General features: G+C 45.3%; 1 protein-coding gene across 4 annotated transcripts in view; it reads left to right on the forward strand.

Moving 5' to 3' along the window:
• Positions 1–23891, forward strand: part of LOC120751090 (uncharacterized) — a 60132-nt gene that overhangs the window by 7843 nt on the left and 28398 nt on the right. For all 4 annotated transcript variants that reach the window (XM_040060438.1, XM_040060439.1, XM_040060441.1 and 1 more), the window contains exons 3-4: positions 11435–11510; positions 12769–13259. In XM_040060438.1, the coding sequence (XP_039916372.1) occupies positions 11435–11510; positions 12769–13259 (567 nt within the window). The remainder of the gene's footprint in view (positions 1–11434; positions 11511–12768; positions 13260–23891) is intronic.

Consider the following 23891-nt stretch of genomic DNA (forward strand, 5'->3'; position numbering starts at 1 on the left):
GGCCGTGTTCTGCCGCAGGAGCTGCTGTACGTGGCCGTGGGCAGCGCCTGCTTGTCCTCCTGCCGCCGGTGACCAGCAGTCAGCCAGCTGAGCTGTTTGTGAATAGGCACCAGCACCACCCACAAGTACTCAGCGTGAACACCCAGGCAAGGACTTAGAGAAAAGCCAATTAGCTGTGACCTTTATCCGCACTGAAAGCGTTCCCTGTGCAGCGAGCTCTGCTGTGACCCAGGCCTGAGAGTCGATGTAAAGGACATATGGCCCAGAGTGATCTGTGCAGAGGGGTCTCCGTGCCAGTCTGGGCACAGGGCTGCCCAAGCTGTGGGGATGCAGCAGGCAGGTGAAGCACAGTGCAAAGAAGGTTTCTTCTGGATCGGCATGGTCACTCCTTGGAGGTGGTTGGTTCAGGGTGTGTCTAGGCATTTCTTCCCTCCCTTGCTGTGTTCTTGCTTTTTGTGCTCATTATAACCTCCTCTCTGCCATGGGCTAGTTTGTTTGGACGCAGACCTGGCATCCATGTGTCACGCTGAATTGTTCTGTTCTTGTAGGACAGGCATTTTTAGGCTGGGGCATCTCAGGGGCAGGCTGAGGCAGAGGGAGCAGATCTTACATGGCAAGTTGGGTGGTTTTTCTTTTGGTTTCTTTTTTTTTTTTTAATCTCCTTTGTAATCACTGCAGCACACCAAATGCTCAGCCAGGTGAACTTTTGCTGTTGTCCCGTTGAGAAGCTCTAGCAGGATGGGAATTCTGCCACAATGGAGAACCCTTGTGAAGAGCTCACATGATAGTTCTGTGGTCCATCCGTAATGGCTTCATGGAGAGTGAAATACCATGGATGCTTATGGAAACTTCCTGTTAGACTTGTATATAAAAAAGTATCTTACTTGGTAGGTTTGCACCGAAGCTGCTGCATGGCTGCTGTGCAGTAATCCAAATCCTGGTTCTTTCTAGTTATTCTGTGTTAGTGCAGCAGAATGTCCCCTAAGGGTGGCAGGGGCTAAAAGCACAAAGATTCTGTGAATGCTTTACAAAGCAGCTGGCGTGGACCAGCCCCTTGTTTCTTTGTCTCCAGCCCTCTCCTCCCCAGGCACTTTTTTCCAGGCAGCTCATCATCCATGTACAGCTTGCTGCGGAGAACTTCAGTTTGCCAAGGCCTGAGCTGTGGGGCTGGGAGCAGATCAGTGTCTGTGCTTGGCTGGCATGCACCCTTGAGATGGGTGTTGTGAGCGAGGAGATGCCGTGAAACCTGGGGAGGTATCCCTAAGGCATGGTAGGCTGTAGGTTGCCTTCCTCACACAGCATGATTGGGTTGGTTGCTCTTTGTACCGAGCAAACACACCTGAGAAAAGGTCTCTGTGGCTTTGCCTGCATTCACGTCCCCATCCCAGCTCCAGCATCAGGCCATATGAGAAAAACTATGAGTTTACGGCTTGAAACACTTTCTGAGGAGGAAAAGGAAACCAATGCCTGAGTTTAGGTCTCCAGAGGAGGCTTTTATTAGTCATGTTTCCCATTTCATGGATAGGTTCACCTGAGGTTTGTTGTCTGACTTCAAGGTAGACGGTCCTTATCTAAATTTAGATTTATGAAAGGATGGGAGATGACTGGTATTTGCGAGATGTCCAAATGAGATATTTGGAGTATTCATAAATGTCCACAATGAGAATTGGTGCGCCTTGGTTTCTGATTTATCTAGGGACCAAACCATTGCTTGGTAGCTGATTAATTGATTTGTCTGGGATACAAACCTGGTTTTGAGCCAGGATTTCTAGGAGATCACACAATTTGAGTTGCTGATAGCACAAAGATCCTATCCCTTCGTGCCTATTTTATTCAGCAATCTGTCTCATCTTACTCCCTCCTAGCAGGGTCACATTGTTTCCATGATGCATGATGGTTTTTATTTAACTGATGCCCTTACTTCTTGGCATGACACAGTCTGCCAAGCTCTATATGGGCATAAGATGAGAATAAAATTTCCTTTGGTTGAATGGGGAATTTCCCATCTTAAGGAAAGGTGCCAGACAGGCAGCTAGGTTCTCCAGTTTGCTGAGAGTGTGTCTGGATGTAAGCTGGAAAAATATAAAATAATCCTTCCATATCCTGTCACCCAGTTATTCCACACAAAGCCAAGTGGTTGTTCCAGACAGTTGTCTGCAGCCAGGCTATTCTTGTGTATGATTCTCTTTTTTTAATATAATTTTTTCTTTATTCCTATGAGTTGGTTATTCCAAGGGAATAAAGTTCTATGGCCAAAGGCTATTTAAGAGGGAAGAACAGAAGTATTTGTTGTGAAGCGTATAAACTGAAATAATTTAGAGGCTTGAAAAATCAGCAGCTTCCATGTATAGATTTTTGTCCTCAGAGACCCCTTTTTGTTGTGGCTTGCACAGAACCATTCACTTCTGGGAACCCCTCAATGGTATTTTGCAGAGGGCTGCAGTGCAATGCAGCTTTTCCCATCTTGCTCCTGAACTGATACGTGGGGATGCTAATTTAGTATTTGGTGCTTGGACACTGTCTCAGCAGCACTCTGTGGAGGGGTGGGTTGGACCTGAAGGAACACTGTCACACTTAGTTCTGTGCATCCCCCTTATGATGGGACATTGCAAGTAAATGCGTGGTGCTCTGCATCCCGCTTGCACGCGTGGGGTTTAGGAGCATCCATCCCATGTTACACCTACAGTTTCCCCCAGTATCCTGTCCTCCTGTTTTAGTAACCCAGTAAGTTTCTTTTACCTAAACCTGTTCATTCTACACCACCAAATCTGTGTAGGGTATTTACATCTAGACCATCCTGTGGCAAGATATTTCACATCTTAACTACATGCTGCCAAATGATCACCTGTTATTTGTTTAGGACCTGCCTCATACTAATTTAATTTTGTGCCTTCTGTGTTGTATATTGGAGAAGAGAGTGAATATTCAAATTCTGTCTTCGTGCACTTTTTTTTAGGCCATCCCTCCATGTGTGGGATGATCTGACAACCCATTTGTCATATTTTCCCAACTAGGAACCACTTGGAATCACAAAATATTTACCAGGAAAAGATCTGGTGCAGTGAGAGACATTGCAAGTTTTATGACATGTTCCTAACTCTTACTTTGAAGGTGCCTGACCAGATGGATCAAAGACCTGGTCTGAAAGGGTTATCCTGCTGGTTTGCTCTCTGATAAAACACGGGAAGTTTGGTGTCAATGCATAGAGGTGAAACAGCTCTCATCTGCTTGCACTCAGAAGGGTTAATGTGAGACTTTGAGGGGAGGAGAAGCCTGAAATGTCTCATGTGCTCCAAATGCATTTTCCAGCCTGACTGTAAGGCATTGTTCCTTGTATTTGCAAATGTGGCTAATGTAGTTCCTTATGGCTGAGCGGAGGTGAGTGTCGAGTGAGGTCTCCCAACGCAAGCAGCTTCTCCTCAGCTAAGGAAGTATCTCAGGGCAAAGGCAGTTGCCCTCTGAGTCTTTTGAGTAGGGAATGGAAAAACTGTTACCAGATGTGTTGTTTATGCCAGCTGCTGTCAGCCGTGCTTCCCTGGTTGAGGAGACTCATGGAATGCTGAGGAGTTGCTGTAAGCTGCCTGAGAAGCTGGCCTGAGCAAAGAAACTTTTTCCCATCGCAGCAATATAGTAACTGAGCTTGGCCGGCGAGGGTGAGGTATGAGTCGGGAGGGGTGTATTTAAATCCCTGTGGCCAAGGCAGGGATGGTTGGCACTGGTGTGAGCAGTCAGCTCCCACAGTAAATGCATTACAGACAAGATCAGCTATTATAGGTGCCTCTCCAGTTCTAGATGTCCCTTGCACTGTCTTCCTCTTAATGTCTGAGAGGGCTTTCAGCCTCTGATAAATAGTGTTTCTTTTAAGCTGACTATTTGGAGCTGAGATTTAGCAGCAAATGGGCTGTAAATTACACATGGATCTAAGTCACTGTATCTTAGTGCAGTGTGGATGGGGCCCTGTAAAGAAGGCCTTTAGTCCTTTGGGGTCCTTTTTATTTTTCTGGATTGCTAAACTCTGTGCTGTCAACACTTGTGAGTAACACTGCTCCTGCCGGGTGTGAGCCAGGCGAGTGCCAGGGCTCCAAGCTGAGAGCAGTCGGGGGACCTGACCTCCTTTGCAAAGGGATCTCTGTGCATCACAACTGTGTTGCAGCTTCTCTCTGATACATGCTTTCCAACACATCTCCGCCTTTTTCTTTGTTAATTCTTATCTGAGGGGTGTTGTCTCCCCTCATAGGATGAGAAAGCTTACAGGTGAACACCAGCCTCCATGAGAATCCTTGAAACTTGGGTAGGAATTAGCCATAGCTCTCTTTATTGCAGCAGCTCAGCTATGAGTAACAGAGCTGTTGAGAAACTCATAGTGTGCTTCCATCAGGTGTAGGTGACGGCCACCTGAGGCCAGGCTGTGCTGGGTATCTGTAGGGAGCAGTGGCTGAGTGTGGGAGGAATGTAGAAATTTGTGGGACGCTTACTGGGATGCGGCAGACTTGTGAGTTTTATGTGCAGTAGAAGTGGAGTTGGAAGAGTGGATGGTTTCTGTCATTTGTAGTAAGAGCTATAAACCTTACCTAGCCTTTTAAGCTAACAGTATAAGAATAGCTTGAGAATTTTGTAAAAATTCCTGCTACCAGAAAGAGTGGTATGTATCACAGCATGGACCTGCACCATTCCCTCAGCTCCCATGCTGCTGAAACGGTCTTACTTTGGAAGACAGTGGTCTGGGAAGTCAAGAAGGAAGTGGAAGGATTAAAGACTCTCTTTCTGTGGTAACACTTTTGTTACCAGACCCCATCACCTGCTGACTGAGGGCTGTAGTGACTTTATTTTACCTGTATTTTTAACAAGTGAAATTTATAATATTCAAACCACGGCTCCAAACATGACTGCAGCTATGTTTAATCAGAGAGATTCGTGTTCTTATAGTGGCTTTGAGGATAAATAAAACTTAATGGCGTTCTCTCAGATTTGGAGCATTTTGGGTGGTAAGGAACAGAGTCTGGGTGTTTTTGCCTAGGAGACCTTTTAAAGACTAATTCTTTAATTGATAGCATTCCTTTTGTGTCTTTTGTCACAGAAATGTGATGCCTGATAAGAGGAGTGTGTGCCTCTACATGGTTGCCTATACCATTGGTAGAACTGAGTCTGTTCTAGTCTGTTTGCAAATACTTATTTCTATTTTGGGTGGTATTTAAAAGCATGGTCTTGGTTTTACTCTTGTACCGATATTTACCCAGAGTTTCTGAGAACACACCCGGGGTGGAGAGGAGTTTCAATAGGCATCAGCTGTATTCACTTCCCTGGGACTGAGGAACATGGAATATCTAGTTCTGATGCCTGTGGACTCTGGATGTTCAAGCACCATAGGTTCACTGGTGGTGTATACATACTTTACTGGATTAATAGTGAAGCATTGGAACTTGATGGGTTTCTTGTTGTTGTGTGTGGGTTTTTTTTTTTTTTTTTTTTTTTTTTTTTTTTTTTTTGTATGATTAGTTTTTATTTTGTAAACCCCCTGGTGTTTTTATCTTTAGTCTCCTCCTGCAAAAACATCTCAGCTTAGCCCTGGGAAGAGCAGGGGAAGAATTTGAAAAAGAGGTTTGCACTCTTTGACTCTCTGCAACTCTGCAAAGAGAGTTGGTGTGGGGCAGATGAGAGTGCAGTGTCAGCTGTGTTGGCCTGAACCATGTTTTGACCAGTCAAAACAATGACCCTTTTTCAGGGCTGAAGCCAGCCCCACTGTGCTTGTTTGGCTAGAGTCCTCTGGTTTACTCCACTTGGAGATGAGAATCCCCAGGATGAGGGTAGGGTATCTCTGCTTTAGTTCTAGTCAGATTTGTCCACAGGTGTAAATTCTTTCCAGAAGCTGTAGACAGTATGGTCAAAACAGACATTCGTATTTATGAAAGTGCAGGTGGATGAGGGAGAGGATTTAAAATGGTAAGAAGACCAAGCATGTGCCTCCTCACACCCATGCATCACTCATATCCTCACTGTTCTGTGTAAGCCTTGTGCCTTCTTTTCAAGATCTAGGTAACCCAGTTTAAACCCATGCTTCTGGAAATGCAGCTCAGCCATTGCTTCCAGGAATAGAATCTTAGTTTCCGTGTTCTTTGGCTAATGACTGCCACCACTTGCATCCTTAGAGTTGCCAGTCACCATGTCTGGCAGTGTATGAGGATGGTAAGCACTGAACAGAAATAATAACTGTACTGTTAAAACATTGCAGATTTGGCTATGTGGAGTGAGTCTCTGCTTCCCTCACATCTGTGAAACCACTGATAATTAATACACTCTAGGCTCATGGAGAAGATGGCATTCCTGCAACAGGAATTTTGCTGTTCTTGACACAGGTGGGGCTTAGAAAACAAGGTCCTCAGGGAGTGCAGTGTCCCACTGCCCCATCCCTGCTTTCCTTTACCCAGACAGCTGCTCTGTCAAGCAGGACCATGTTCAAGGGTTATGAGCCCTGGGTTTGAGCTGTAGCCATTTGCGAGGAAATGGGGAATAGAGTTTGAGGGTAGACCTACTGTGAAAATTAAAAAGGAACATAGTAACATTGAAAAAATACTCCAGAAAAGCTTTTCCAAACCAGAATGGTTCTTGCTTAGAGTTTAGCTGTTGAAGGACTCCAGCTCTTAGCTCCGGATATAGCCTGGGCACTCACATGTCACATCTGGATGTCTGAAGGTTGAACTGAACTTTAACTCAGCAATTTTTCTTGAGGAGAGAACCAGCCTGTTGTACTAGCATAAATTCTCCCTGTAATACTGAATATCTCTCAGAATTAGAGATCTTGGGAAGGAGTTACATGTTAATTTGAAGGTCTCTTTGACTCATTCCTTCCTTCTTCCTAATGTTCCATGGCTCAAAACTGCCTTTCAGTGTCTCATCAGCTACCTTGTTTTCCAACTCCCTCTAATTCCAAGTTTCTTATAACTGGCAAGATGGCACCTCCCTCATTCAAGATCAGGCAGTGTCCCATGGCAACTGCACCAGTTGTTGACCTGGAAAAGTAACACTAGGGAAATTTGTTGAAATGTTTTTGCTAAAGCCAAGCAATGGAACTGGAGAAGAGCCAGCAGCAGAGCCCTGTGCTGTAGGTTGCCTGTGTCTGTAGCAGCTGCTCTGTAGGCAGTGTGGCAGGGGGAAGGTGAGTGAATACTGGTTTCATTTCTCCAGTCTAAAGAAGTGGAGCTCAGTTCCCCATCACAGAGATACCTGTAGTCATTGTTGAGCTCATGTATTGCTTTATGGTTTTGTGCCAGGAACCAGGGTGTGAGACCAACTCAGCAAAGTCTCTTTCTGGGGCTCTTGGAAGGGACTTCACTTAGTTGCAGAGATTCCCTGGAGCGGTCAGCCGGAAGTGAACAAGCCTGTGTCACAAACAGCCTTAAGTGTGCAGCACAGGCAGTATTGGCCTCTGCCAGGGAAACCACCTCCTGGAGGTAAAATCCCTCCTTCCCTCCCTCCCTTGCTCCCAGAGGGAGATTGGGAATGATGCCCTCCAGCCTGTGTGCATTCTTCATTCAAGCTGGGAACAAGGAGTTGCCTGTGGTCACTGGTATCTTTGTATTGTCTCTTCCTCATACCTCCACTGAACCAAACCACGCTGTTGGTGTTTTGGGTTTTTAGGACAATGCAGTGTCCTAAAGTGAAGCTTGTTGGGAGAGTTTTATTCTGCCTTAGAAGTGAGATTTCTTATCCTTTGTAAGCTCACAGGTGATTCCTAATGTCATTGCTTTTGATTGTATGGTAGCAGGATAATTTCTCTTCTGGAAGCCAAATCAAGAGGAGCTGCACTTTAGCCTAATGGGAATTTTTTTATTGCCTGATGTATTTCAGAGCTTTAGACTTTGAAGGTGATGGGACCCTTTAGGACCTGGGCAGTTTCAGCTGCAGTTTATTACTGAGTTGACAAGCAGCAGTGTGATGAGAGACACATTTTTCTGTCTCTAGTTTTCTCTTGTATCTCCTAGTTTGTCTTTCATGTTCCCTCAAAAGTGTAAGCTTTACTTCTAAGTTTTCCTTAAATACCATCTGGTTATTTCACACCAACCCATATTTCCTTACTAGAGATGGATGAAAAATGAAATGCATGGGGAAGTTAGTTTATGTTTGTCTGGCACAGAAGGATTCCTTATCCTCACCAAAGGCATGTCAGGTGCCAGAGCTGCAGGACCCAGGTGTAACACTGAGATCCTCATCAACAGGAGGCTGCTTTGTGATGCATTTACTGAAGAAAGACTGAAGGGTGGATGGCCATCTGACCTTTGGTTTTTGGCTTCTTTTGTGCCATAGCTTGTAAACATTCACACATCTATATGAATTGAAGATCTTATTTTATTCTCTTCAATTTCGCATGTTAAGACACAGAGTGTGTTGGGTGCAGTCCTGGCAACTTTTCTAGTTGTTCCAGCTTGAGCAAGAGCTTGGACTATTGTGATACCAAGAGGTGTCTTTCAGTCTAAACAGTTCTGCAATTGATGTGCCGTGAATGAAGCCATGATCTGGTGAGACTTTTGACATGGAGATTTCAAATTTTCTGCTACAGCAGTGCCACAGTTCTGAATTTCTGAGGAAAATGGGGCTGTACTGCCTTGGACAAAAGTAAATCTGTGGCTAATATATGACAGGGACTATACAAGGGAGGCTGGAAGTCTGAAGACAGTTCTGCTGTGTTTAGTGAAATGTTTTTGAATATTTAGGAAAAGGTTACTGTTAAAGCTTGGGAAGAGTCAAGGGAGAGAATAGTTATCTCCAACTAGTCAGAGCTTTAGTCTTTGATTCCACAGATTGTTAGTTTTTGCAAAGTCTTGTTATCCAGACAGAGAATCCTTATTTTGATCTTCCATTAATCTTTGCCTGTGTGGGGTGTTGTGGCAAGGAATTTCAGCTATTGTGGCAAAAAAATTCAGCTCTGCAATATTACTGGTTAGCCTACTATGAATGATGGTTCTGTGTTGGGGGGCATGAAAGCTAGAGTCTCTTGTTTGAAAGATTTTTCTTTCAGGTGCTCTGAAGAAAGCCTCTGGCAAAGTGTTTAGCACAACTCACAGGTGCATTGGTGTTTGGTTGCCTGAGGGACTATGGAGGGCTCAGTAGAGGAGAGTTACCCATATGAGGCCAAGGGCTGGCAAAATCGCACTTGCACAGGGAAGAGTGAATATTTTGGAGGACTGTTAGACACAAAGACCTTCAAACGTCAGTCATTGACTCAAATCCATCTCCTGTCTTAAGCGTCTCAAGCCAGTGACATTGTGCAGTAGCTGTTTGACCTGCGTGTGCTAGATGTCGTTGGCTTTTTTGGGGAAGCGGTGTCACGCCATGTATTGGTGTTCCTGTTGTACAGAAACTGAATCTGCTAGGTTTCCCACGCAGAGCTGCTAAACCTCACTGAAAACCCTGCCGTGTCCAAATGAAAGGTTTTTATGTGGGAATGAGCCACAGACTAAGGTCAGTACCTCTCGAGTTAGAATGGGAGCCTTAGCCTTTGTAACAGAGACAGGACCTCTGTCTGTCCATACAGCAGCTACACAATGGCACCTCAGTGTCAGCTGTCCCCTCTGTGAACTACCATGGTACAAACAAGGTATTATACCTGCTCTGGGGACAACTGGAAGTCTGTGTTTGGCAGTGTTCCTCAGTGCCAGCTGCCTTTATTAAATGATGCATGTGTGTGAACGCATACAAGAAAACTGTAGTTGTAGAAGGAAAAACAACGTCCTGCGTTTACTTCAGGAATATCTGCAGTGGGGATAAATCTGAAATCTGACTTGCTGGATTCATCTTTTGGCAGTTGAGAATGTAGTTTAAAGACTAGCAAGGAAGGAAAATATATTTTAATTTCTCAAAGGGCAGTGTAGATATAGAAGGGCAAAAGGTAGCTTTAAAGAAGTAGGGGGAAAAAAGCGTCAACATGCTTTTGGGGGGAACAAAACACCCCAAACACAATCCTGGAGGAAGGTCACAAAATAGGTGTGTTGATTTAATAGCTGTCAAATTCAGTATCAATCAGAATTTCTCAACTATTATTGTTTCTCAGTATCAGCAAGTGTGTCTTTATAGGCACCTAGTTCAGTGTAGCCACTCTTTCGATGTCTCTGGGCAGCTGAAACACTACAAAGGCATCTCCCCTGGGTGGTGGAGGTAAAATGGGTCCAAATCAGTGTAATGGCTGCATGCTTGCATCCTCTTCCATAGAAGTCAGGCAGAGCACATCAAATGTGTAAAATGGAAACACAGCACACAATGTTTTGAAATGTATTGCCACTGGATTCTGTTGTGAGCAAGTATTTTGAGGCAGCGAAGAATGATGGCCATGTTTGTTATTCTGAATAAAAAGGTGTAAGGAATAATGAAGTTCATCTTGCTGTGATCGTGTTATTCCAGAACCCTTTCTTATAAAGGTTTCTTTTAAGTATTGCATTTTCCTTCGACTCGTTTGGTTTTGGCTGCTGCCAGAGACACATACTAAGCTGTGTAGCTCAGGTTTGATCTAATAATTTCCAGGTAGGCTCTATGCAGCTGAACAAAAGTCACTTTAGTAACAAGGCAGGTAGGTTTTCCTCTGTGTAGGAAACTCAGAAGCAGTGTGATCTGTCTGACCTATAAAAGCTTGGTTTCAGATCTCTCAGTCCTCTCAAAAGGCAGCTACCAGGTTTGTTCAGCATTAGACGTGTTTTGAGTAAGTGACTTGAAGTCCATTGGCTGACACAGAGCAAATGTTCCTGAAAAATCTTGATATTGACAAAATATGTGAATTGGTGTTACTCTTGGAGCATTCAAAGATGTTCAGTGGTACTGAAAATCATCTCCTGGAGGGGACAGCATAACAGTGTTGTCAGTGTTTCTGTGAAATCATGTTTCTTCTATTTTTGTTAAATACTTCAGGGTTGTCCTGTAGGAAGGTAAGGTGAGTCTGTTCTGTGGTGGATTGTGTGTGAACTTCAAAGGGGAAGTGTGGGTACATACACAGGATGGCTAAAGCTAACGTGCCACTTCCATTTGTGGGTGCCTTGCAAGATGAGAGTGCTGTTGACAGGATGTGTCTTTATCTCAGCAGTGGGGATTTTGGAGATTCGGTTGTCCACGTGATGTGGATGTGGTAGGCCATGATGGTTGTAGGCTACATGCCTGGGAAGTGAAAGGCAGGATATGTTCATTGTATTTGAAAAAGAGTTGGCAGTGCAGTGTGGTGGTAAGAGCAGTAGGCCGTGTGTTCTGTGTTGCTGAGAGCAGGAGGATACACTGGGAGATTGGGTTGGGAGATGAGGATGTGTATACAGGAAGGTGCCATGGCTGGGCGTGTGCGGTTAGGTGGGGTGGATGCCTGCAGGATATGAGAGGAGGAGGGTGGGGGAAGTGGCTTGGGCAGCAGCAGGGCAATGTTCAGTGTTCACAATGAAGTCTTTTCTTTCTCCTTGTCCCATAGATCTCCTATCCCCCAAGTGATGAGGACAGCGATGACTCTGAGGGAGAGAATCAGGAACTTGCTCAGATCGACAGAGGTAAAGGGATGAAGATAGAAGGATCCCGGGATACTACGGCTGAAGTCAGTTTTTCTTTTCACTTGTGCTCTTGCAAGTACCTCCTTCTAAGTCCCCAATGTACCACAATCAGATGCATTAAATCAGTCCCCTTTGAAGCATTTGGGACCTCACAGGGAGAGGCTGGTGCTATCAGATGCTGTGGTTGCATTTTTACTACCAGAAATAGACACTGCTAACCATGTGTTAAAGTCCCAGTGCTGCAGACATGGGGCAGAGATGGTCCACAACTGTGCCAGCAGGAGAGCTGGGACTAAAAATTTATCTTCTATTCCATGCTTTTGCTCTCGTGTCATCTTTGTTCTGGGTTTCTTCATCCGTGCTATTTTCAGTTTTAACCTTCAGTTTCTTTGTTCCCCTGGACTCATTACTTGATTATCTCTCTCCCTTCCTCCTAGACTGCTATTGTGCAGCCCTATTCTTGCATCTAGTGAGAGTCTTTGATAGGGAAGATACAGGTGCTCTGCTGTTGTTTTTGGACTTGATATGAAGTAGCTTAGAGCTGCAGGTGAAATCTGTAGTAAATGCTTCTCTTAAGTTATGCTAAGTTTGCTGTGAGTGTCCTGTGCCCAAGTTCAAGTGGATTCTTATGCAGGGACAGCAGAAGTTCAATTCCTGACCCAGAGGACATGTCCTGTTAGAATTCAAATCCCTGCTCCATATGCTTAGCATAAAATGAGCTCAGCAGAAGAGATAAAGCATGCCTAGCTTGTGGCTGAGGACAGGCTCTCTTGTGTGACAAGTCTTGTAATAGAGGACTTTTATTTCCAGAGACCAAATCTCATTTAGTTGAGCCGTAGAGGTGATGCTTAGAACAGCATAACTTACTTGGGTCTTCTGCCCTGAGAACTGGTCACTAGAAGTAAATTTTTTGGCCAGAGACAGGTGCCTAGCAACACATTTGTAAGCCCGTGTTTTCTACACCTTGAGGAGGTGAGGTGGGTGACAGATCTATGTCCTTTCTCTGGAAACAGGCTTCCAGGTGATGGTTTGAAAGGGGATAACGTCTAGCAGCCTGGTCCGAACAAAGGTCTGGAAACTTCCAAAGGGAAGCTTTCATCTGGGAGGTGTTTCATCTGGGGAAGGAAAGGTGGGGAAGCAGCCCCAATGTTTATTTGGGAGGAGATACAAACAACATGTCAGGAGAAAACAGGCCCATTTTATTAGGCTGTGGGAAACAGATCTGCTCTGCCACTTCTCAATCTCCTCCTCCCACTAGAGAGAAGACGGAATTGTACCCTGACTCCTCTGGCCACCAACCAGCTCCAGAACCAGGAGAACCAATGCTGCAAGGTCCGGGCCCTCTTCCACGCCAGCCTTGACCGCCACAGCTCGGAGGAGGAGCTGGAGCGCATCAACCGAGAGTTTGCCGCGGAGAAGCGGAAGTGGTCCCAGGTCAGCCGGCTCACCTGCTGCAGCGACGGCAGCAACGCGTCCTCCAGCGACGAGGAAGTGAAGAACTTGTGCTCCATGTCCTTCCGGCCTGTGGCGGAGCAGGGCGATGGCCTCCAGGCCAGCCCGAGCCCCGTGCTGTTCAGTGCCTCCCCTCCCAAGAGACTCCAGCCCCTGGTGCGCAGCCCGGCCTCCGGACCTTTAATCTTCACAAGCGTTGGGGCAGGCCTTGAGCAAGTCATGCCTTGTAAGAGACATCGGCAAGGATATGGGGATAAGGTCAGCAGGCCCAGCCTCGACCTGGAAAAAATGCAGCAGGTAAGGCAGAACTTCACGTGAGGAAAGCAGCGTTGCTCGCAAAGGAGGCGTGGTAAGCAGAGACAGAAAAGGGCTATTGTGACAAGGATCGGTAAATTCATATGGCTGCTTCCTGTGGTCGTATCTTCAGGGGCGTACCTTCAGGGTACTTCTGCTGTCTGTCTAGGATAAATTGGGGTAGGTGTAAATACCCCTCCTGAGAGGTAAAGGCACTGCTTCTTGGGTGGCTCCTGCTACAGCTGGGCTGTTCTCTTGCTACCCCATGAGGAAGGCAGAACTTGTACTGCCCAGTTCATTGCGTGGCACAGGACCAAAATTGTTGGCATTTGCTTTCATGAAGTTACCACTGCTTCCATAATCTGACTTATATTGCTTACTCCAAAAAAAATTAATTGCTTAGGATGTTTAAAAAGAGCCTTTGGCGAAAGTAGTTGTCGACTTGATGATGATAGGAATTTCCACACTTGTTGACCTCCTTGGGCCTAGATCTGTTTCTGTCTCCCAGGAGTTTTATAGCAATGTAAAAGAGTGCTTTTTACCTTCTTAACATTTTACAAACTGCTTACAGTTTGCTCTAGATGCAGTTACTCCTGATTTTGCAGGACTTTAGTTTGGCTTGGGACTGAGGTGTGGAAATGCTAGAGGTCTGCCTCACTGCTGCAGAGCCTGGAAAATGGGACAGGCTGCCCTGTGCAGTTCCCATCTGGCGCCTCTCTTTCAAAAGGCCTTGCTGTAGAGTTAGTTTCTCACATCTCTTCATTATTTGTTTTTCTATTTGCACTGGTGTGTTGTCAGCTTAAAAGGATATCTGCAGACATCTGCTGGCCCTGGTACATTGCAGTAAGTTAAAAACAATTATTTTTCAGTTCTGAATTTCCTCTCGTTAGGAAAGAATTTCACTGCCTCTGGTTGGTTTGATGTACTAGTTTTAACCTTGCTTGAAACACTTCCTTTAAAGCCTACAAGATGAACCCGCTAAAAGAAAGGACTATGTATTTATTTTCTAAGATCCCTAAAAGTGAGATTTCTATTTCCCTATTACATTATTGGTTTTTCTCAGTCCTGCTGGCAGCATGCATCCCATGAATACATAATGCAGAGACTTGTGTTTTCAGTACAGTTTTCCTCACCCCCTTTTCAACCTTCCAGCCAACTTTCTGCTCACAGAACATTCAAAAGGCCCAGTCTTGCATTTCACATCACCCAAATGTACTGATATTGACAGACTTTAATTAGTCTCACATCCTTACCAGAGAAGAAGAAGAAAGCTGCTAAGCCTGTGCCCAGCCTTCTATTTTTTGAGTGCACATGAGTAAATGGGGAAGAGTTTCTTTTGGCCCAGGTGATTTCTCTGATTTGGATCCCAGGCATAGCATCTGCCTGCTCTCCCTTGAGCTCCTTTCAGCACTATGTTTAGGAGTGTATTGATGAAGGTTAGGGGCTAATTTAAACAAGCTTTCCAAACTGTTGTTTTTTTCTGGAGAAAGCTTGTGAGAATAATTGGCTTCCTTGTCCATTTGCTCTCTGCACTTCTGGATTAATTGTGGCAAAGATTTTTGCAAGAGAAGTTGAAATCTTGAGTGGAGGTGGCAGTGTGTTTTTTAAATAACATTTTTACTGTGGATGTCATTAACATTCTATGGTTGTGGAATCCATGTTAAAAAAGAAAGGATAGTCAGCTGGTGGATTTAATTTGGAACAAAGCGTACTGAGGGCACAACATTACATGACACACACACACACACGTAAAGTGAGATGCATCCTGAATATTGTATTGGGTCATTTGCATAATTTTTATAGTTTAAATTGGTTAACTTTCAGCCAGTAACATCTCGAAGCTTTGTGATGAGTCTTTGCTTGCTACCTGTACTTATTTCTCCTATGAAAATCATGCAGGACCTCCAGTCCCCACTTACAAAATGGGACCAGGGTGTTTGTGTTTTGATCTGTTTCCATTTTCTGGCAAAACTGGCTCTTATTTACTGCCTGGGTAGTGTGTGGCATCATGTGTTTCTTAGTCAGGTAAACAATGCATATAAGGAATGTTAATATTAAACAGGCTACTCTAAGGCTTCGTCTAGGCTCTGAACTTCAAGCTATTCTTGCTTTGTGATTCTTACCCTTGCTATCATGTTCTTGCCCATGAGAATGCAGCTGAAAAGTTTATCAACTAGACATGTTTTTTGAGCAGCAGATGTGGCTTTCACTCTTATCCCTGAGCCTTACTTCCCATTCCTGCAGCTCTGTGCAGCTGACAGATGACAAAGAGTATCAGGCAAGATGAATTTGAGCCTGAAGCGAATGTGTTATGAGATAAAACACTTCGGGGGGTGTGATGTGGTATGGGTAGCTCAAGGGTGGATGAAGAGATGCCAAGTGCTTTGCATGAAATTCTGTTTATGTTGGATAGTGATGGAATGTTGGTCCAGAGAGTTGTGGAATAGAGTGGCTCTGTGTTGGGATGTTCAAGAAAATTTTGCTTCCTCCCATGGGTCAGTGGCAGGTGGTGTCCAAATGTCTCCCTATATTCCAGTGATTTGGTGCCCTTTGGTAAAAAAGAGGAGCAAATTTGGGAGACGTGAGTTGGGGGCAATCAGAGTGCTCTTAAGAAGTTAGGGAATAGCTTTCCTTTCTTGGCCTGTGAATAAATGGAAATCTCCGTCATCCCTGCCTTCCAGTTCAGCCTCCTACAGCAGGGAAGGCTGTCCCAGGAGCAGGTTTAAAAAACCCTGTTTTGGTTAGATGCCAGGCTGTGCCTTTCCAGCTTCACTGGGTACATTAATTCAGCCTTTTTGTGTTCCAGACATGAGTTTGGACTGTTGGCAGATGTATTTCCCACCTTGGCTGGTCAGCTGGCCACCCAATGTCTCCCTGCTGAGGCTGAGTGAGGATATTTCAAAGCACACTTTTCTTCACTTCTCCAAAGGACGAGGAAATTAGCTCAGAAGGCTTCTCTTCTTTCCCTTAATTGGGCAGAAATGCCCTGGCCTGTGCAGACACTCCCATTGCTGCAGTCAGTGCCCTCTCCCAGCACCCCTTGATCATGGTCCCTGCACAGACACATTGTTTCATGCAGGCCCTGCTGCCAACCAGTTGCTGTTTAATGAAGCCTGCTGCCACCCTGCATGGCTGCTGCTACTTTTTTGGCAATGCTGAGAGCCCAAGGTCAAGGAGAGCAGGGACATCCTTTGGTTCAAGGTGAAGGCATCAGGTTCACCTGAGGCATAAGGAAGTCTTACAAAGATGTTTTGGAGCTGCTGAGCTCTTTCCCGGGTACTAATTGGTCTTGGCATGTTGTGTAAACAGAGAGGAAATAAAGGATCCTCCTGTGCTATTCAGTGGAACTGCCAGGAACACCTTTGAAATGTGCTTATAGAAGCTTGTGAAGTCAGAGTGTAGCATTTGCAGAGAGAGGGATCTCTCGGAGGGAGAGCAGCTTTCGAGTGGTTCAACAAGCAGTGCAAATTCTTTGTGTGGGTAGGGGGCTGATATGGAAAACATAATTTTGAAGTACAAGGCAGAGAGTCTGGTTACATGGGTATATTTCCAGGTATGCTGCAAAGTGATTAGATAGGTTTCATTACTTGCTCAGAGCTTTCTGCTGTGGTTTGCCTGTCTGTATGAATAGACAGAATCAGAAATTCATAGAACACCTTGAGTTGGAAAGGACCCAGAAGTCTAACTCCTGGCCCTGCACAGGACAGCTCCAAGAATCATACCATGTGCTTGAGAGCATTGTCCAAATGCTTTTTGAACATCAGCAGGGTTGCTGCCATGACCACTAACCTGGGGAGCCTCTTACAGTGCCCAGCTACCCCCTGGGTGAAGAACCTTTTCTTATATCCAACCCAAACCTCCCCTGACACAGCTTCAGGCCATTTCCTTGGCTCCTGTCACTGGCCCCCACAGAGAAGAGAGCAGTGCCTGCCCCTCTGCTTCCCTTCATAAGGAAGCTCTAGACTGCAATGAAATCTTTCAGTCTCCTCTTCTTCAGGCTGACCAAGCCAAGTGATCTCAGATGCTCTTTATTTGGCTTCCCCTACAGAGTGTCAATACTATTTTCTTTTGGAGGCTTAGTGCATTCTTTGAAATGCATTGAGGTGCTAGGACGAAAAAGGCTATCAGAGAAGAGGAAAATGCTTCCTGTGCTAACACTTGGATTGTTCATTGCAGGCTCTGCACCCCCTTTGGTGGGTGACGAGTTTCGGTGCAAGACAGATGAGTGGATCTTCATCTTGACTTCACACTTGAATGGCCTGCTATATAGTGCCTAGTGAGAGTCCTGGTTTGGGCTTAGCTGGGTAATACCAAACCATCTTTCTTCTGCTGTATGTTTCAATACTGGCATTTTGGTTGGACTGAGCACTGGTGGGGTGATCAGCGCCAAAAACTTCTTTTGAGTCAATACTTGTTGCACAGAGGCTGCAAAACAGCGCTCACCGCACGTGACTGAGGACCCAGTGTGTGACCCTGGTGCACTGGGGTCGGGGCTTTGGGCTGCTAATGGCTCCAGGCTGAGATTTCCATATCCTTAGCACAGCTGGGTTTTGCCCTTGCCTGTCTCTCCAGGACTTGACAAATAACTTCCAGATAGCTTCCACGTGTGAGCTTGTGAGTACTTTTCACCTCTTGGCCTCCCATTTGAATCCAGCCCTTTTCAGTTCCTGAGAATTGTTACCATCTGTTTGCCCATCTGAGCTTCTCTCTGTGGCGAGAGGGTGCCGGCAAATCTACTGCTGGTGCTGATGGTAGTTTCAGCACAGTCTCTGCCCTGGGCCTCCCTCTCCAGAGTGACTGAGTGGAGTTCAGGGACCTGTGCTGAGCGTAATGGCTAACACCAATTCTTAAGGGGCCCAGTACCAGAACTGGTCTCTCAGGTGTGGGAAGTTGGGCCATAACAGTTCTTTGTCCATGGGCTTGTTGAAGCAACATAGTGAAGAAAGTGTTGCAGAAACTGATTGCATCAGTACAGAACGAAAAATTCTGCTTCTGGTAACCTCCTGCAATTTTGCTTTAATTTTTCACCCCCAGAAATATGCTGCAGCAGCTGTTCTTCCAGCACAGAAGTGCCTGTCTATCTCAACCCGTTCAGTGTTTGGCACTGAAATGGGCAGCAAATGAATGCTACGTGTGGCTGCTGCAAGGCAGTCCTGGCATGAGGACATTTGGGGCTGAACATGACCGATGACATTGTGTGGTCTGCCTGCCTGCAAGGATGCAGTTCCATGGTGGGAAGCTCTGGGACTCTAGACATGTGCCCTATGAGTGGGAGATGGGACATGACACAGGTTTCTTGTTCTTTGCATCTTTCTAGGAGCTAAGGAGATGTTCTCCTGTGGTTTGATCTCTGTTGTAAAGACTGGCTCAGTGCCAGCCAGCTGATGTCCAATTTGCTGACATCAGACATTGATAGTCTGACAGTGGTGGGGAGAGGGAAGGTGGGGAGAAAATGTGCTGTCTGGGAGGTGGAGAGAGATCAATAGCAGGGGAAAGCATGAGGAACTCCACCTAGCCCCAAGGAGGTGATTATGACTCTGCCAGGCAGCAGATACCTCACTCTCTGTGTCTCATAAGTGTTCCCTGGATGGTTATCTAATTCATGCAAAAACATTAGGAAGTGCCTGTGTGCAGCTGCAGCTGGATGAATCGGAATGTAGGAGAGCAGTAATCCATGTAGAACTTGGCCTAGCTGCTTCTTAGAAAGCATAATGATTTCTTCCTGAAGAGGAGGAAGAGGCAAGTAAGTTGACTGTCTTTTTCTCACTGATGGTAAAGGGTAAAGTCCATCTTGCTGCCAGCTTGTAAATGCCGAAGGCAAGGCAGGCAGGATAATCTAGTCCTATTCCTAAACTCTCAGCATCAACCAGTGTACCAGAGATTAGAGCATTCTCACAGAATGGTTGAGGTTGCAAAGGCCCTCTGGAAGTTAGACAGCCTGTATGTCAACAGCTTCATCACAAGGATCTGTGTTCTCTGTGTGTTACTGAAATACAGAATTAATTTTAGTGCAAGTCCACTCCAGTTCTGCCTTGCCCCATGGCATCTGTACATACTGTGTTCACCTTTCAGGTGTGCTGCTAGCAGACTTTCATTCTGAGCACACCCCTCTCTTTGCACCTCTTCCTCTTGTGTGAGCGCTGGCACAGAATGTGTTGTCCATTCCTTGAGCCAAATGCTTCTGTTCTTCTCTCTTTATGCTTTCCTTCCTTGTTTTGTTTCAGTGCCTTTTTTATTCTGGTTTTGTAACATGTGCAAAGGGACAACAGCTCAAGAGAGAGATGGACAAATAAGCTTCTGTCTGGATAATCTTATCGGTCTCTTTTTCCTGGGGTATGTGGCTGTGTAATGTTGCTGTCTTTTCTTGGAAGCTTGGATGCTGGTGAATATATCCATCTGGACTACCAAGGGAGTCTGTGCCAGTAGTTAGAATATATGTTGAGACATCTGAAATGTGGCTCCTTGAGATGCTGCTGTGAATCAAGAAAGAGAGCAGGAATTACTTTAGTCAGGGTCATTTGGAAAACACCAGAGAGCTTGGTTGAGCAAAAGGAAGATGAGGGAAAGAAATATGATGTGGCTGAAGTTTGAGAGGCAGTAGAGATCCGTGGAATAGGAAGGCTAAGAATGGTGGAGACAGAGTTAGAGAGAGTATTTTTGTTGTGTTAAGATTCCCAGAGGGACAGTAATAGCACCTGGCACCAGTGGCAGAAAATTAAGAGCCTGAGCTTAATGCCAAGGGCTTATCATTTAGATTGGCAGGCTTGCTGGCTGCCTTCCCAACCCTGCTGTCTTTCTTTTTTTTCCTCAAAGCTCTAAAGCCTGGTGAGACGGTATTAGACTGGAGCTGAGTCCTTGGCTGCAGTCCAAAGAGAGGAGATCAAATGGGCATATGAGCACCCCTGGCATGTGGCCTTGGGATGCGACTCAGGGAGAAGTCCTGAGTGATGCTGGTGGTGCTGTGTAGGGCTTGAACTCTTGGTCTGACTCTGAGGGTTAGGTAGGCCTGGGAGGAGCAAATCAGGAAGGAGGTGTAAAGCACTTCCACCTGAAAGCATCTGCCAGAAGCTCTGCAATGTGAATGGACAAGGCTGGGGTTTTAACCTCTAGCATTTTGCTCTCAAAGCACCACATAGAAGGATTCCTACTGAACTAATAGAAGGAAAAGCCCAGTCTCCCTTATCTATTGGCAGTGTTTTATGGTGGGCTGCCAGCTGGCCACAGGAAACATCACTCAGCAAAACTGAGATCTCCTTACTGCAGCAACAACACAGGTGGTTAAAATGTGTGATTAAATGTGGGGTGAGCAGCAGTCACAGAGTGGGTGCTGGATTGGATCCCCAAGGGTGTCCATCCTGCAACATGTCAGTGTTCTGTCTCTTGTGTGTTGACTTCTGCAGGTCCTTTTCAAGTAAGGTATTTGGAAGGATATTTTCTTTCTTGTTTTGACACAGTACTGTGCAGGAGGATAATGTTGGCATGTTGTTTCCCAGTCCCTGAGTTCAGCCCAAGCAATCTGAAGAGCCTGACAGATAAGAAGCTCTGCTGCAACCTGTGTATATTTTTCATAAACACTAGCTTGGAGATGCTGCTTGGAAGAGAAGGTCAAAACTTTCTCTACAGTGCTCTCCAGTTCTGCATTAGGGCTGGACTGTCCTCACCTCCCCCAGCCTTGATGCATCTGGACCAGAGGGGCTGCCTGGGTTGGGTCCCAGTGTGGCTGTTGAATTGGCTAGATACCTCTCCCTGCCCACTCCTCCCTCAGCATGTGGCTCATTGTGATACAAATATCTCGTCCTTGCCTGCGGGAGAAGGAGTCTGCAGTCGGTTCCACCATATGCTGTCACTGCCCAAGTTGTGTTCGGTCTGCAGATGAATGAATCTCACTTCAGGCATAATGAGTTGCATCTTTTGATTGTGGTAGCAACCTCTGAAAAGGAGAGAGCCTTAGAGTTTAGTTCTTTGGAGGGCCAGGGAAGTGGCTTGAGGAAACTGGAGAGGGTGAATGGCTATTTAGAACCAATCTGGTTATTTGTCGTATAGTCCAGAGGGCATCTGATGGTGGTGGCAGATTTCTGCTTGCTTTTCTGACCGTGTTGTATAGGTTAAGAAACTGAAATAAGCAGTAGAAATAGATTAGGTTTTGGCGTTTTTTTTCCCCCCCTCTTTGTTCCTACTTTACCACCACTAAGCACTGAATTCCCTTAGAATTCAGCAGCCACAAGATAACAGGGGCTGCTGTTGCTTGCACTTTAGATGGTTAAAGGCTTGTTCAAAGCACTGTGCAGAAGAGATGGTAGCAAGGAATGGAAAATAAGAGCTTGGTTTTCCTTAGCTTTTCCCGGGCATTGCTTAGCTCTGTCTGTGAAGCAGAACACCTTCCTTGCCCGGCATGGCTTGGCGCTGGAGTCTGAGAGGTGACATAGGTGTGCTTTGCACCCTGCCCCATGAGTGAGAAGGAAGGAGGGAAGCAGTAGTGTGAGTGTGGTAACAGCAGGAACAGGGCAGTCATGATGGTGCTGGTTAACTACTAATGCCGGGCATTTGTGCTCCAGCTCATCACCACACGTGGAGAGCAAGCCGTTTGTCCAGGGCCTGCCTGAGTCTTGAAAACGCAGCAGCCATTGCTGCTCAATAGGCAGAAGCTGGCTGAGCTTTTAAGGCCAAGCCTGTGACTATAGTAAACACTTTAGGAAATGCTGTATTTGACATAAGCTTTGGAGTGGTAGAATAGCCGGCCTGGCTGTCAACAGCACAGCTGTCCTTGGCCTGGGCTGGGGTTTAGCTCTGATTTTCTGCCTTAGCTCTGAATAACCTCTCCATTGTTGGATCACATGAGAACTGCACTGCTGGGCTCTGCTCGTGCTTTCTTTCAGCCTGTTGATGTCAATGGGAGTTTTGGGCATTGGTCCACAGCTCATCTCTCAGGAGGAGGCACTCAATAGAGGCATCTCCTTCTCATGTAGATGGAGACTGAGTTAAATCAGAGCAGATTCCCTTGTAAAACTCCCTGCCCTTTTCCAGAGCTGTGAGCCCAGATACACTTCCTGTTGAGCTGCAATTTGCTTTGAAGAAATGATGACCAATAAGAGAGACAAACCCTCCCTCTTCAAGCCAAAAAACCATGTAGCAATGCTTTTTCTAAATTAAAGATTTCAAAAATATAGGTATCCTGGGGGCCACAGGTAAACTGAAAATAAAACACAAATGAAGACATTTAAGAGAAACTCTATGAAACTTGCTAGTTTTCCTTACTGCAAACAATCTTTTTGGTTTCCTGCTGGACTTCAGCTGCTTATGCAAAGTAGTTTTCATAGGAATGAATTTGCAAAACTGAGCTTTGTCTAGAGAGTTAGGAACTTACTGTATAAGTCTGTGGTCATGTCTATACTAGAAAAAGCTGTGTTTTTACTTAAAAAACGTGCTTTAAAATCCTGGCATATGCTTGCAAGCTGTAATTTCACCTTCACATGTTTGATTGTGGAAAAAAGAGGTTGATCTGCTGTACAAAGGATAAAACCCTAAAATGCTTCACAAGTTACTTTGCAATCTTATTGTAAGCATGCTCTTTTTGACGGCATAAACAAAATATTTGGCTACCTCTGAAGGCTTTAGAAATTCCTTATGTTGCCTGTGACTTCAAAGGCTCATCAAACAATCCTGTAGGCTCTGCCATGATGAACATACTATGATTAAGAAACAAGGAACAGTTTTTAAAAAAAATCTTTTTCCAAATTTCAGACCTAGTGGATGTGTGTAATTCCTAGTATAGGCAGAAATATCTTGAAAATAGAGCTAGTCCGATGTCTGATTTTTCTCACTTCTACAAACCTGTTCCTTGTTATGTTTCAGGTGATGTGGTTTGCAGCTGGGAGAACCACCCTAGGTCAGGGAATACTCAGAGTTTGTTCAGGAAAGTTTGTTACTGCTACTGTGTACTGTATGTGCTGAAAAGGCAGGCAAACCTCGTACAAGAACATGGTGTACCTGACTGGATGATAAGACTGTATATTGATCATACTTTAAAGTGAATCTCAATTTAAGCTGCAGTGTTTTGTTCAGAGCTCTGGTGGAAACAGCACAGCGAGTTCACGGTATGTTTATTTTCATTGTAGTACTGTATTTGATGTGCTATCCAATCAAGCTCCTAAATAATTTTCAACTTAATATGATTCCTTGTCACCCTCTGAATAATGTAACCAACTCTGTTAGTTTCTAATTATTGTTAGCGGAATGAGTACAATTATGAGCACTGAAAGTGGTGCTCTTGGAAATATTTTCTAAGCAGGAAGACTTATAGAACAACTATTTTAGCGTTCTTGTCTCTTTCCTTTCATAGTACACTAATGTTCCATTCAAGCCTGACTGCTATAAAAAGTGTGAAAGGCATTTTTTCTGTGCTAGTGCATCCCGTTTGTATTTTGCTCACTCTTACTAAGGGCAGTTGTGCTGAAGAGCCTATGGACTGTCTCAAGAGTTGAGTGAAACAGTAAACCACAAGAAGCTGAAAAAAAGCCAGATTGCTGTCTCATGATAGGGCTGCTGGTAGAGTTAGAGGTAAAAAGCAGCTGTAACTACTGCTGCAACTGTGAGACTTGCCTATGTTGCTCAGTCCACCGTATAGAACTCTCTACT

Source organism: Hirundo rustica, chromosome 3 (genome assembly GCF_015227805.2).
Source record: "Hirundo rustica isolate bHirRus1 chromosome 3, bHirRus1.pri.v3, whole genome shotgun sequence".
Taxonomy (NCBI): Eukaryota; Metazoa; Chordata; class Aves; order Passeriformes; family Hirundinidae; genus Hirundo; species Hirundo rustica.